Source organism: Rhinatrema bivittatum, chromosome 2, assembly GCF_901001135.1.
Source record: "Rhinatrema bivittatum chromosome 2, aRhiBiv1.1, whole genome shotgun sequence".
Classification (NCBI taxonomy): Eukaryota; Metazoa; Chordata; class Amphibia; order Gymnophiona; family Rhinatrematidae; genus Rhinatrema; species Rhinatrema bivittatum.
In genome coordinates this window covers 332,793,862-332,807,794 of record NC_042616.1, presented here as the reverse complement: position 1 = coordinate 332,807,794, position 13,933 = coordinate 332,793,862, and the positions used below count along the sequence as shown (strand labels likewise).

The window sequence follows — 13,933 nt, the reverse complement described above, 5'->3', positions numbered from 1 at the left end:
TGAAATTTAGTCTTTTGAGAATCATAATTACTTTCTTAGCCTTTAACCCATGTATTGAATGCCTAACTCTGCATATATAGTTTAGTCATGATTTCAGAAACTATGACTAACGAAATGCAAATCCAGCCATCTAGTTGTAAACCTTGAAAATTATGAAATGTTTAGTAAACAACTGAGCAGGGCATAGAAATATATATAAGAGACATAGAAAGTGAAAGCAGAAAAGCACCAAAAGTCTCATCTAGTGTTTGTGTGTAGGGGGGGGGTCATCCCAACAAATTTCATTTTGTTTAATGTTTATTTTATTTATTTCATTTTAAAAATGAAATAAACACAAACATATAAAAAACAATATCTTAAATATGAAAAATAAAAGAAATGTGACTTCCAGAGACCTCCCAGCCCCACCACCCATCCCTCCCAACCAAAAAAATGTTGGGGCCAAAATCCTCCCCAATCCCCTCCTACCTGGTCTAGAGGAGATCTGATGATGAGACCTAGACCCAAGCTGAAGCCTAGGTCTTACATAAGCCTAGGCTTTGGTAGGTTGCAGTGACCACGGCCTAGGCCCTATGCAAAAAGCCCAGGCTTGGAGGATGAGTCCTGACTCTTGGGTCTTAGCCTAGGCCAGAGCCAGGACATAAGCCTGACACTGGGGCCCATTCTAGAGTCCAGGTTCCAATGCTTGGGCATCAGCCCAGGCCCAGACACAACACAGGGATCAAGTCTGGAGGCTGAGCCCTGAAGCATGGGCCTCAGCCTACACCAAGGTCTGGTTTTCATTCCAAAGCCCAGTCAGGAGTCCAATCCCTGAGGCATAGATCAGGGCTCATGCCTAGGCCCATGATCAGGCCCAAGCCCTGCTGCGGGAGCCCAGGCCTCATAGTTCCACCATCTTTCTTCATCTTCTTTCTTGAAATGATGCTGTTCACTGGGGATGCACCAGAGTAAATTACCTTAGGCTCATCCTCCTCAGCTGAGGACACAATTTTGTTGTACAGCAGTTAATTGAACTACCATACAACAAAATGGTGCCCTCCATTGAGGAGGATTCGCCAGAGATAATTTACTTCGACGCATCTATAGCCGATGGCATCATTTCAAGAAAAAAGACAAAGAAAGAACTCAGCAGACATTTGAGGCTTGGGTTCCACTGCCCGAGCCTGGGCCTGACCCTGGCCAAGGCTGAAGCCCATGTGTCAGGACCAGCCTGTGGGCTGGGCTCCAGTGTCAGGCCTGAGCTTGGGCCCCAGGTCTAGCTAGAAGTCCAGGTATCGGGACTCAGCTTCTGGGAAGGGTCTCAGCATCGGGCCTAGGCTTGGGCTGAGGCCCAGGCATCAAGACAGGGCCTGGATGTGGTGTCGGATTCCTGATGGATATGGTATGTGGGAGTCAGGAAATTTTCTGGAAGTGGGCCTTTGCTTGGGTTTCGGCTGCGGCTCTGACATAAGACCAGAGCCTAGGTCAAGACTACGGCTTCACACTCAGGCATAGGCCATGGCCCCTGTATCAAGCTGAGTCACTGGCATCGTGCTCAGGCATAGGCAGGATTCCTGCTTTGGATCCCAACCTATTCCCTATGTAAGGCCCTGGCTTTGGGCCTAGGCATAGGCCCGACTGGTGAATTTTTTTTCCCAATTTTCAAAACAGGACAAAATTCCAATGAAATATTGTTGGAATTTACATTGCTCTATTTTAAAACCAAACAAAAACAAAATAGGAAATTTTATTACATTTTCTATTTCGTTTCTCTTGAATGCCCATCCCTATCTGGTATGTCCATTCTTCACATCATCAAATCAAAAGATCTGTCCTCTTACTCCATATAACTAGTAACTTTTAGGCATGTATAGAGTCAAAAAATTCATTTTAGTTTGTTCATTCATTTCATAGATCACAGTCATTCATTCGGCTCATGTGTTTTGCTTGTTTAATTTGCTCATTTCATTACTATTTTAGTCAAAAGGGGAAGTAATGCAACCTATTTGGGTTGTTTTGGGTTGTTAGAAAAAAACTGAAAGGAGCACCTACAAAAGTAAAAAATGTCCGAGGCGTGGTCATTGTTAAAAAATACCATTCTAGAAACACAGTCCAGATGTATTCCACACATTAAGAAAGGTGGAAAGAAGGCAAAACGATTACCGGCATGGTTAAAAGGGGAGGTGAAAGAAGCTATTTTAGCCAAAAGATCTTCATTCAAAAATTGGAAGAAGGATCCAACAGAAGAAAATAGGATAAAACATAAACATTGGCAAGTTAAATGTAAGACATTGATAAGACAGGCTAAGAGAGAATTTGAAAAGAAGTTGGCTGTAGAGGCAAAAACTCACAGTAAAAACTTTTTTAAACATATCCGATGCAGAAAGCCTGTGAGGGAGTCAGCTGGACCGTTAGATGATCGAGGGGTTAAAGGGGCACTTAGAGAAGATAAGGCCATCGCGGAAAGATTAAATGATTTCTTTGCTTCGGTGTTTACTGAAGAGGATGTTGGGGAAGTAACCGTACTGGAGAAGGTTTTCATGGGTAATGATTCAGATGGACTGAATCAAATCACAGTGAACCTAGAAGATGTGGTAGGCCTGATTGACAAACTGAAGAATAGTAAATCACCTGGACTGGATGATATACACCCCAAAGTTCTGAAGGAACTAAAAAATGAAATTTTAGACCTATTAGTAAAAATTTGTAACTTATCATTAAAATCATCCATTGTACCTGAAGACTGGAGGATAGCAAATGTAACCCCAATATTTAAAAAGGGCTCCAGGGGCGATCCGGGAAACTACAGACCGGTTAGCCTGACTTCAGTGCCAGGAAAAATAGTGGAAAGTGTTCTAAACATCAAAATCACAGAACATATAGAAAGACATGGTTTAATGGAACAAAGTCAGCATGGCTTTACCTAGGGCAAGTCTTGCCTCACAAATCTGCTTCACTTTTTTGAAGGAGTTATTAAACATGTGGATAAAGGTGAACCGGTAGATATAGTATACTTGGATTTTCAGAAGGCGTTTGACAAAGTTCCTCATGAGAGGCTTCTAGGAAAAGTAAAAAGTCATGAGATAGGTGGCGATGTCCTTTCATGGATTGCAAACTGGCTAAAAGACAGGAAACAGAGAGTAGAATTAAATGGGCAATTTTCTCAGTGGAAGGGAGTTGACAGTGGAGTGCCTCAGGGATCTGTATTGGGACCCTTATTTTTCAATATATTTATAAATGATCTGGAAAGAAATACGACGAGTGAGATAATCAAATTTGCAGATGACACAAAATTGTTCAGAGTAGTTAAATCACAAGCAGATTGTGATAAATTGCAGGAGGACCTTGTGAGACTGGAAAATTGGGCATCCAAATGGCAGATGAAATTTAATGTGGATAAGTGCAAGGTGATGCATATAGGGAAAAATAACCCATGCTATAATTACACAATGTTGGGTTCCATATTAGGTGCTACAACCCAAGAAAGAGATCTAGGTGTCATAGTGGATAACACATTGAAATCGTCGGTACAGTGTGCTGCGGCAGTCAAAAAAGCAAACAGAATGTTGGGAATTATTAGAAAGGGAATGGTGAATAAAACGGAAAATGTCATAATGCCTCTGTATCGCTCCATGGTGAGACCGCACCTTGAATACTATGTACAATTCTGGTCGCCGCATCTCAAAAAAGATATAATTGCGATGGAGAAGGTACAGAGAAGGGCTACCAAAATGATAAGGGGAATGGAACAACTCCCCTATGAGGAAAGACTAAAGAGGTTAGGACTTTTCAGCTTGGAGAAGAGATGACTGAGGGGGGATATGATAGAGGTGTTTAAAATCATGAGAGGTCTAGAACGGGTAGATGTGAATCGGTTATTTACTCTTTTGGATAGTAGAAAGACTAGGGGGCACTCCATGAAGTTAGCATGGGGCACATTTAAAACTAATCGGAGAAAGTTCTTTTTTACTCAATGGACAATTAAACTCTGGAATTTGTTGCCAGAGGATGTGGTTAGTGCAGTTAGTATAGCTGTGTTTAAAAAAGGATTGGATAAGTTCTTGGAGAAGAAGTCCATTACCTGTTATTAAGTTCACTTAGAGAATAGCCACTGCCATTAGCAATGGTAACATGGAATAGACTTAGTTTTTGGGTACTTGCCAGGTTCTTATGGCCTGGATTGGCCACTGTTGGAAACAGGATGCTGGGCTTGATGGACCCTTGGTCTGACCCAGTATGGCATGTTCTTATGTTCTTATGTTCCCAAATTGGGATTTTCTAATAATTTCTAATGAAACTGATAGGCATCGCCAGAACGGTGAAGGCATTTTAATGCATGAAGTCTATGTAAATGTGGTAGCAAAAGTGGTTAGCCCAAGGACCCACATTGCTGCAAACCCATACCAGCAGTGGCAGGAGTTTTAGAAAGCATCATCAGAGTAGCAAAGCAGCATCAAGAGTGTCCATAACACTCAACGGCTTAAAAAACGGGACAAAGGGCACCAACAGTAGCATAAATCCCCATGGCTGCATGAGAATGGCAAAGTAGTATCAAGTATGGCAGCTTGAAAGAGGAACAAAGACCCACAAGTGGCATAAAACCCCCAAGGCAATTATGGGGGAACAAACCAACTAAAAGAGTGTCATTAAGATACCACAGTATCATGAGAGATTCAAATCAACCACCTAAGGTGGCAAGAACATGCCAAGGTTCTAAATAAGTGACAAAGGGCACCAATGACAGTGGCAGAAAGCCCTACCAGGGAGAAGCTAGACTAAATCCCTGAGAGATGCCTGATGTCATTTCTGTGTGGAATCATTAGGTGAAGGATCTGGGAATTCAGGTTTAGACTTTATCTTCACTGGAAGCTAAGATGTTCCTAAGTGGATACATCAATACCCATTAGCCATAAGCTATTTAATATCCAGTAATTCAGAGAATCCAAAACATGATTCTTCTTCTGAATCAATTTGTGGAAATACTGCCTCCATTACCTCAGAAGCAGTAATCATAAAGGTACACAGTCCTGGTTCTGGGTATTGTACTTCTGTAGCCCTTGCCTTTTGCTGTGGTATAATCCATCCAAGATTAAATATTGGAAGAAACATAAGAGAATGGAGCCTGAAGAAAATGTCCAAGAGGGCATGAAATAATTAAAGATAACTGGGTGAGTAAGGCTTGTGTAAAGCATCACATGACCAGGATAATACCAGGAGTCAGTGAGTAACATAGGGGGAGGGGATTTGGAAAAAAAAAAAACAGAAGACATGTGGATCAGAGGCGGAAGCGCCCTAATGTACTAAGATTGACTTGGAGCTGCAGCAGCAGCAGTGGCACTGGTGATTAAAAATGATCAGTAGGAGCAGAGTAATACCGCATAAAGTGTGGCTGAAAAATCCACAAGATATTCCTGGAGGGCTGAGGCAAGAGGAAGAATGGCATCAAAAGCCAAGGCATCAGGAAGGCAAAGTGGTACCACAAGTGACTTATAAGGCCTAAGAAATGGTGTAGCAAGCAGGCAAAGTCACAGATGGCCAGGGAGAGTCCAAGAGCCAACAAGTACCATAAGGGAAGGGGATTTAAAATAAAACCTCAAAGATAGAGTGGGGGGGGGGGTGTACCTGGACCTAGTTGGAGGTATGGCTACCTGGTTAATCCTATCAGTGGCATATGCTTTTCTCAAAGATAAAACCATGCACGTCTTAAGTACACATATCTGGTTCAGTGACACTGCAAATGGATCTTAAATCAGTTATGCTTCCATCTGTTATTTGGATAACTGTGGAAATTATAGAGCAAATACATGCCAATGAGCCCTAACCTCCTAGATATAGTACAGGGAATCACAAGCAACATGAAGTTATACTATGTGGGGAATAAAAGAACAGCATAAAGGCATCAAAACCCCCAAGGTGTAATGTGGGGTGAATTGCAAACTGCTCAAAGATGTCATAATCTCCAAGGCATAGTATATAGTCAATCACAACAGCACAAAGTTATCATAACCCCTATGACAAGAGTATGGTTAGTTGCAAATGACACAAAGGTGTCATAACCCCCAAGGCATAGAGTAGTCAATCACAAAGAACACAAAGGTATCATGATCCCCAGGGCATAAAATGTGGTCAATCACAATCAGTACAAAGTTGTCATAAGCAGAAAAGCATAGAGTGCAGTTAATCACAATAGCAAAAATTTGTCAAAATCCCCAAGGTATAGAGTATGGTCACTCACAAAGTGTCAAAGGATCATAACCCCCAAGGCATAGAATGTGGTCCATCACAACAGTGTTATAACCCCCAAGGCATAGTCAATTACAAACAGCACAAATGATGACAGGGCTAGACAGACAATGAAAAACCAGAAAAGAGGTGGGGAGGGAGGAGAAACTTGTTTTTTTTTTTACATTTTTAATTTGGGGGAAAACATCTCAGTATAACCAAGAAAGAATCAAGGTGGTAAAACTAGGCTGGGATTGTAGAGAGGTACAACAAAACAGTAAGGTGGAGAAACAGAAAATAAGGTGGTGTGGGAAAAGAAACATGCACTTTTTTCTTTTTTCTCATTTTTTATTTTAGTGACAAAACACCCCAGGATAGTCAAGAAAGAGGTAGAGTGAGAGAACTAGGCTGGGATTCAAACAGCAAACCACATGGAGGTACAAAAACCCCCAAGGTCATACAAATGGGACATGGCAGATATTCAGGGTGGCAGCAAGACTCCTATGGTGATATATCTGGGGCATTGCAGGTAGGCATAGAAGCAAGACCCCCAAGATGGTACATCTGGGGCATGGCAGTAGACATAGTAGCAGCAAGACCCTTAAGATAGTACATTTGTGGCATGGCAGGTAGGCAAATGATCATCAACACCCCCCAAAATAATATATCTGGGCATGGCAGATAGGAAGAGCAGCAGCAAGATCCCACAAAGTGGAGCCTCTGGTCCTTGTAAGGTGGACATACTGGCAACAGGACCTCCTAGATGGTACATAGACATGGAAAATAAGCAGATTACAGGCAAAACCCTCAAACTGATATATCTGGGACATAGTAGGTAGGCATAGCAGCAGCAAGACCCCTAAGGTTGTGCATCTAGAGCATGCCTGTTAGGCATATTAGCAGCAAGACCCTCAAGGTGACTTATATGAGGCATGGCAGGTATGCATAGTGGTAGGAAGACTGCCAAGGTGGTATATCTGGGACAGGGCAGAAAGTCAAAATAGAAGCAAGACTAGCAAGGTGAAGTATCTTGGTCATGGTAGGTAAGTATTATAACAGCAAGATCCATAAAGTGGTACATCTGGGGCATGCGGGCAGGCATAATAGCAGGAAGACCACCAAGGTGGTATATCTAGGGCACAGCAGGTAGGCAGAGTGGCGGGAAGCCCCTTAAGATGGTACAACTGGGTATGGCAGTTAGGCAGATCAGCAGCAAGACCTCCAAGGTGTTCTCAATCATCTTGCATTTGCATCTAAATTCTGGAAATCCCAGCAAAGGCAGAGTGATTTTTAAAAATACCAACTTTTCTATCAAGTCTGACTTCAGCCTTGAAAGATGAGTGCTCAAAATGTCCCCTGCCATTGAGAAAGCACATTCACTGGGCATGCTGATTGATGAGTAGGAAAGATAATGCTGAGACATCTGAGCATGGTCTAGCCAGACAGCCAACTTCTGTGCCCGATATGCCAGTGCATTTATGTCCATAAACTCGATGGGCTCTTTGAGATAGCATGTCACAGGAATTTCTGCTGGGTGGGCCAAGGGTGTCTCTGATCAGTTGCTTTAACTAAATCCTGTGTCAGCAGTCATTGTTCTCTGCAGACAGTGTGGTTTTTGCCTATTGAGGTGGGTGAGGATGTGTTAGTCAACAGGGTGCTTCTCGTGTTTACACTTATCTCTGGGGTTTCTACTCTTTCCTGTGCTACATCCTCACTGTGCCACTGGCTCTGGCACTCCTGGTTACTCACCCTAGCTACCAGTATCTCTTTCATCTATGGGAGACAGTGGGACTGGAGGGCGAGATTCCCTTTCAAATGAGGATCACAAAATGTGGCAAGCATATATGTAATGTTTTCTGTCAGAGGTTTCAGTCTCACTTGCATCTGCTGCTGCAAGGAATCTACAGACTGAAACACCTCTGCTTCTGACCATGCAGAAGCTTTACATATATCTTAAAGAGGTACTTTTCACCTAGAGGAACTCAAGATCGGTGTCGCTGGTGGTATTCCTGTCACATTGGAGGCTGTTGGGTGAGTGCTGCCAGTTGCGGGATGATCCCGCAACTAGCAAATATTATAGGGGTTTTTGGAAGAATGCCCACTGATGCAACTACCCAGGGAGCCAGAGAAGGCTGCACTCCAGGACATAATCCCTTTATTTTAATCACTCTTGACCATTGGGACCACGGGAAAATCTGACCGCAAGATGGGCAGTTTGGTTGGTCGTGGTTTGGTCCCAAGCAACAGTAAAAAAAGACCGTGGCTATCTGTGATAGACATTACCTGACTGCAGTCACAAGTCTTGAAATCACTTACGGTGCCTTTCTTCTTACTGGACATGAGGTTCTAGAGAGTTTTCTTAACTGCTGTGTTTTGTTTTCTGAAAAGTAGGACTGAAAAGTGCTATTGTGTTATGCTGCTGAGGCAACAAAGCAACAGAGAAAAAACAGGTGAGAAGAAATTTAAAAAATGAGGAGAGAATGAGTAATCATCTGTGCTCTAACTCATACAAAAAAGACTGTGGAGGCTCTGAGGCAACACCTGTTTAGGAACTCCTGCACATGCTCACAGAGTTCAAAGCTCTACTAGCTTAGAGAGATAAGTCCATTCGGTGCCTCCAGAGGATATCATGGCTAATTCAGCCTGATTATCAACTAAAACGATTAGAAACAGCTCTTTACCAGTGCCTAATCCAATTTTAAAACCATTTTTACAAATTCTGAGAGAGCTTCTCAAACAGATCATTCTCTACCAAGTGCTAGAGAGGTTTTTGCACATGCTCAGACTTTTCAGTGGGAGTATGTCAGCATCATTTGATCCAGATGACAGCTATAAGCTAATTAAAAAGATGTTTTACTATGATTTATCCTCCATCTGGTCTCCTTGCCAACTTGCCTGCCTCGACTCCCAGATAGCTGTGATGTTGCACAGGTAAGAGTTGGTTGCTAAGTTACCTCACCTGTTTGTTTGCTCCAGCACAGCCATAGATTTGCATGGAAAACATAAACAAATGAAATGAAAATTTTCATTTTAATTTGTGAAAATTCTTCTTTCATTTTGGCAGCCCACAAATGAAATAAAAATGGACTATTTGTTGTAGTTTGCCCATTTGTTTCAAACAAATGCCCATCCCTACTAACTATCTAATGCAGGAAAAATGATTCAGTATTATCATTAGTCTCTGTCTGCCTCTCTGTTTGCTTAGCACCATTGCAAAATTATTTGGAGGATCTCCAAGCTACCTGTCTGAAGAACTCCTCCAGAAGTAACATGGTCCAACGATGATGGAGGTCCCAGGCCTTAGCCGGATGGCTGATATCTGCTGTATGCAACATCAGAGATAAGGCTTTCGGCTTGTCGATGCTGCAAAGTCAAATGATTGAATAAGTTAATGGTCTATGTACCTAATACAAAGACAGGAACAAACAACTAAGCAAAGAAATGAGGCAAGTATAACCTTTAGCCAGGATACTTATAGAATGATTTGTGTGTTTATGGAACCTGACAGCTCTGAAAGATTAATCTTTAAAATTCTGTGACTCAGATCTTTTAGTGGTAATGCAGTTATTTAAAGTTCTAAAGAAAAATCTTAAGCTATAGGCCATGTGTATTATTCTTACAAGGGTTTTAAATGATCAAAAGTCTTGTTCATTTATTGTAAACATCAATGCCATATTACTCTGATCTGTTCTTAACCTTTTTCTGCAAACTTGGCAACCAAGGTAATTGTACAGAAAGTTGAAGCTCAGCGTATTTCTACAGTATTTATGTTTATCTGTAAAAACTGAAATTTGTAATAGGTCTTTAGACCAAATATAGAATTAACTAGAGGTGCGAGGATAGCTCACAGAATGGAATGTGATATGCTGAGTTCTTCTTACACAGCTGATTTATTGTTTTGTTAGATTATTTTAACATTGACCTGTCTCTCCCCTACTGCCAATTCTTGCGCTCCTCTACCCCATCTGTTGGCTCCTCATCTCTTCTCCTTTCACCTCCTCTGAACTAGGCCTTGAAGCTTGTCACATCTAGGCCATGCATACATTCACCACAGCCTCATGCACGCCTGCTGAGCAACAAGGAATGAATGCACTCTTTAGGATATTCTGGGTACTTCCTAGTGAACCAGATTGGCCTTTGTCAGAGAAAGGATGCTCGGCTCTATGGACCTTTGGTCTGACCCAGCATGGCGCATTTTACGTTCTTATGTTTATGTATATGCATGTGCATGTATACAAATGGCATCACATGCAGGAGGCGGAAATACTTTTTTCTAAAAATCTTGCCACTCTGCAAACACTTTGTCAACAAAGTGGCTATACCGCCCCCCTTTTCCTTCTATGTTGCCCATAGTAAAGCACGGGTGACAACTCTTCTTTTGTAGCTTTCAGAAAAGGAAAACATAACAATTGCTCTAAATTTCAGCCCAGATAATCATATTGGCTGCAACTTTTTCCTCTTTGCATAGGGATCCATTAGGCCATAGGTTCTCAGCTCCAGTCCGTGTGGGCCACAAAGAAATCTGGTTTCCAGGCTAACTATGTAAATTAGACCATATGCAAGCTTTGAAAAAATCCTACAGTACTTATTCACCAAGGACAAAAAGCTCACATAATGTACTCCTGCTGCAAATGACTTCTTTCCCTAGTATTTGTTTTGAGGGAAACAGGTGGCAGGATTGCATAGTAAATAGATTTCTTCCCGGGAGACCAAAATGATAAGGGGTATGGAACGGCTCCCCCATGAGGAAAGGCTAAAGAAGTTAGGGCTGTTCAGCTTGGAGAAGAGACGACTGAGGCGGGATATGATCGAGGTCTACAAAATCATGAAAGGACGTGAACAGGTTAATGTAAATTGGTTATTTACTCTCTCAGATAATAGGAGGACTAGGGGGCACTCCATGAAGTTAGCAAGTAGCTCATTTCAAACAAATCGAAGAAAATTCTTTTTCACTCAGTGCATAGTTAAACTCTGGAATTCATTGCCTGAGGATGTGGTTATGGCAATTAGTGTAAAAAAGATTTGGAAAAGTTCCTAGAGGAAAAATCCATAAACTGCTATTAATTAATAAACAATAGTTGCTTGAGATCTATTTAATGTTTGGGTACTTGCCAGGTACTTGTGACCTGGATTGGCTGCTGTTGGAAACAGGACACTGGGCTTGATGGACCCTTGGTCTGACCTAATATAGCAATTTCTTATGTTCTAGTGCAGCTGGGTTCAAAAAGGATTGGATAAGTTCTTGGAGGAGAAGTCCATTAATGGCTATTAATCAAGTTTACTTAGGGAATAGCCACTTCTTCTTAGTGTTTGGGTAATTGCCAGGTTCTTGTGGCCTCTGCTGGAAACAGGATGCTGGGCTTGATGGACCTTTGGTCTGACCCAACATGGCAATTTCTTAAGTTCTTATATCTCATCCCTGTGAAACATGCTCTCTTTCTTCTTCTAAATTCCCTAGCTCACTCAGGTGCAGTACTCTTTTTCTGTTAGGGCTGTGAACCCTTGAGCCGGGACTAGGGTTGGTACCACCACCGAGGAACGACCCCCAGTGGTCCTCATCACCGGGAGGTGGCCCTGGTGGAGAAAGCCCAGCTGGACATTCACCTATACCAGCCCTCGTTCCCCTCAGGTTGAGCCCTTTGGTGCCGGGGCCGGCAGGACTTAGGCATGTGTCTCCTCATGGAGCGGAGTCCAGGGAGAAGATGCGGCGCTGTCAGGAAGTCCTGGTCAAGGCAGGTGGCGTTCAGAAGAGACCATGGGTAGTCCAGGAGTAGGGGCAGGCAGCAAACTGGCAGCACGATGAACCAGGCCAGAGGTCAGGGCAGGCAGCAAAAAAGCAGAGACGAGTAGAGAAGCCAAAGGTCAGTATGGGCAGCAGATAATCAGAGTCAGGAAGCCAAGCCGAAGTCAGAATCTGGAGGACAAACTGAGGAGTGGGGCTCAGGAAATGGAACAAGCAGGAATGCAGGATCAGGAACAAACAGTAACTCAGGATCAGGAACAAGCAGGAACTCTGGAACGCAGCAACAATGCACTCACACAAGCAGGGCCTGTTGCCAAGGCGAAGAGCAGCAAGCTGAGCCGACCTTAAGTAGTCAGGAGTCGTGATGTCATCTTCAGAGGCCGGGCCGATGTTTCCCACCGCGGCCCCTTTAAGTACCGGCATGTCCCGTGCACGCGTACCTAGGGGAGCGCACGTGAGAAGGAAGTCGGAGGCATCCTGGGTTGTGTGGGAAAGATGCCGTTGACCAATTTGGCACTGGGCCGCACCACACTGAGAAGGGGAAGCCCTTAACCGTTGCCGGCTGAGGCAGGTAAGGGGAACCAGTTGTGGGTTGCCGCAGCCGGGATTCCCAACATTTTCCTCACCTCCAATCTGCATCCCTTCATTCTATCCTCTCCCCATCCCCTCTGTCTTCTCGTCTTCAACCTAATCTTTCCTCCCTCACTCTAGCCACCTCTTATAAGAACATAAGAAGTGCCATGCTGACTCTTCTCCTCCTCTACTTCTTCCCCCCCTGCTGCATATTTCTCTATATCATCCCAAGTCCCAATCATAGCCAAGGTTTGCCAGAGATTTGGTCTCCTCCTCTGGGGCAATGATCTGAGCCTAATCTGAAGGAAAAAAATCCACTTGCCCCAGGTAAGTGGAGGGGTGGATTTATCAAATCTTGACCACATGTACACAAATATATTAGATGAATATTGCATTAGAGATTACCCCTGCATAACCCCTATGTCTGTAAAAAAAAATTAGCTAATTTCTCCATCTTCCTTTGCAACCTATATAAAAAAAAAAAAAAACAATATCAGGATCCAGATTGTCCAAATAGTTAACTTCCCATTTTATCAAAAATAATTGAAAATGCTGATTCTGCATCCAGAAGAATTAGGTTATGCTACAGGACTTTGAATAGAAACCACACTTACAGCTCTCAAAACTGACATCAGTCTAAATTTAGATCAAGACAAAGCAGTGCTCATAGTCTTTTTAAACGTGAGCACTGCCTTTGATACTGTAGACCATTATCTTCTTCTCAATCCCTATTTGATATTGGAATTCGCCACAATTCTTTAAACTGGTTCAAGTCTTTTCTTGAAGATAGGAAGTATTGAGTACACAGGAAACATTCTATATCTGAGCCTAGCAAACTGGCCTGTGGAGTACCACAAGAATTGATCTTGTCACCAAATCTTTTCAACTTATACCTTGCTCTTTTAGTAACCCTTATTCAGCAAAGGCTTCAATAGCTATTTATATGCAGATGACATATAGCTGGTTGTTGCCATTGCGCCAAAATTACCAAACCCACTGGAAAGGTTCAACCATTGCCAATCAGAAATTGCAAATTGGCTTACATAATGTCAACTTAAAGCAAACCCAAATAAATCAGAAGCTTTATGGTTTACTGGCAAACATTCTGTACAAAATTATCCCTCACCAAGTATGGATGGGAACTCAATTCAGATTAAAGAAGTAGTAACTTTTTTAAGAGTCCCCAGGGGGGAATCAAAACAAATCCAGAAGGAATAGGGAGGAGGAATAGCCTAGTGGTTAGAGCAGTGGGCTATGAACCAGGAGACCAGGGTTCGAGTCCTGCTGTTGCTCCTTGTGACCTTGGGCAAGTCACTTTACCCTCCGTTGCCTCAGGTACAAAACTTAGATTGTAAGCCCTCCAGGGATAGGGAAATACCTTCAATACCTGAATGTAAACCAGTGTGATATCTCAAT

At 42.8% G+C, this 13,933-nt stretch overlaps 1 protein-coding gene across 6 annotated transcripts in view; it reads right to left on the bottom strand.

Annotated features, from left to right (window-relative positions):
- Positions 1-13,933, bottom strand: part of PDE1C (phosphodiesterase 1C) — a 1,569,255-nt gene that overhangs the window by 256,111 nt on the left and 1,299,211 nt on the right. For all 6 annotated transcript variants that reach the window (XM_029589797.1, XM_029589798.1, XM_029589801.1 and 3 more), the window contains one exon: positions 9,444-9,564. In XM_029589797.1, coding sequence (XP_029445657.1) covers positions 9,444-9,564 — 121 coding nt within the window. The remainder of the gene's footprint in view (positions 1-9,443; positions 9,565-13,933) is intronic.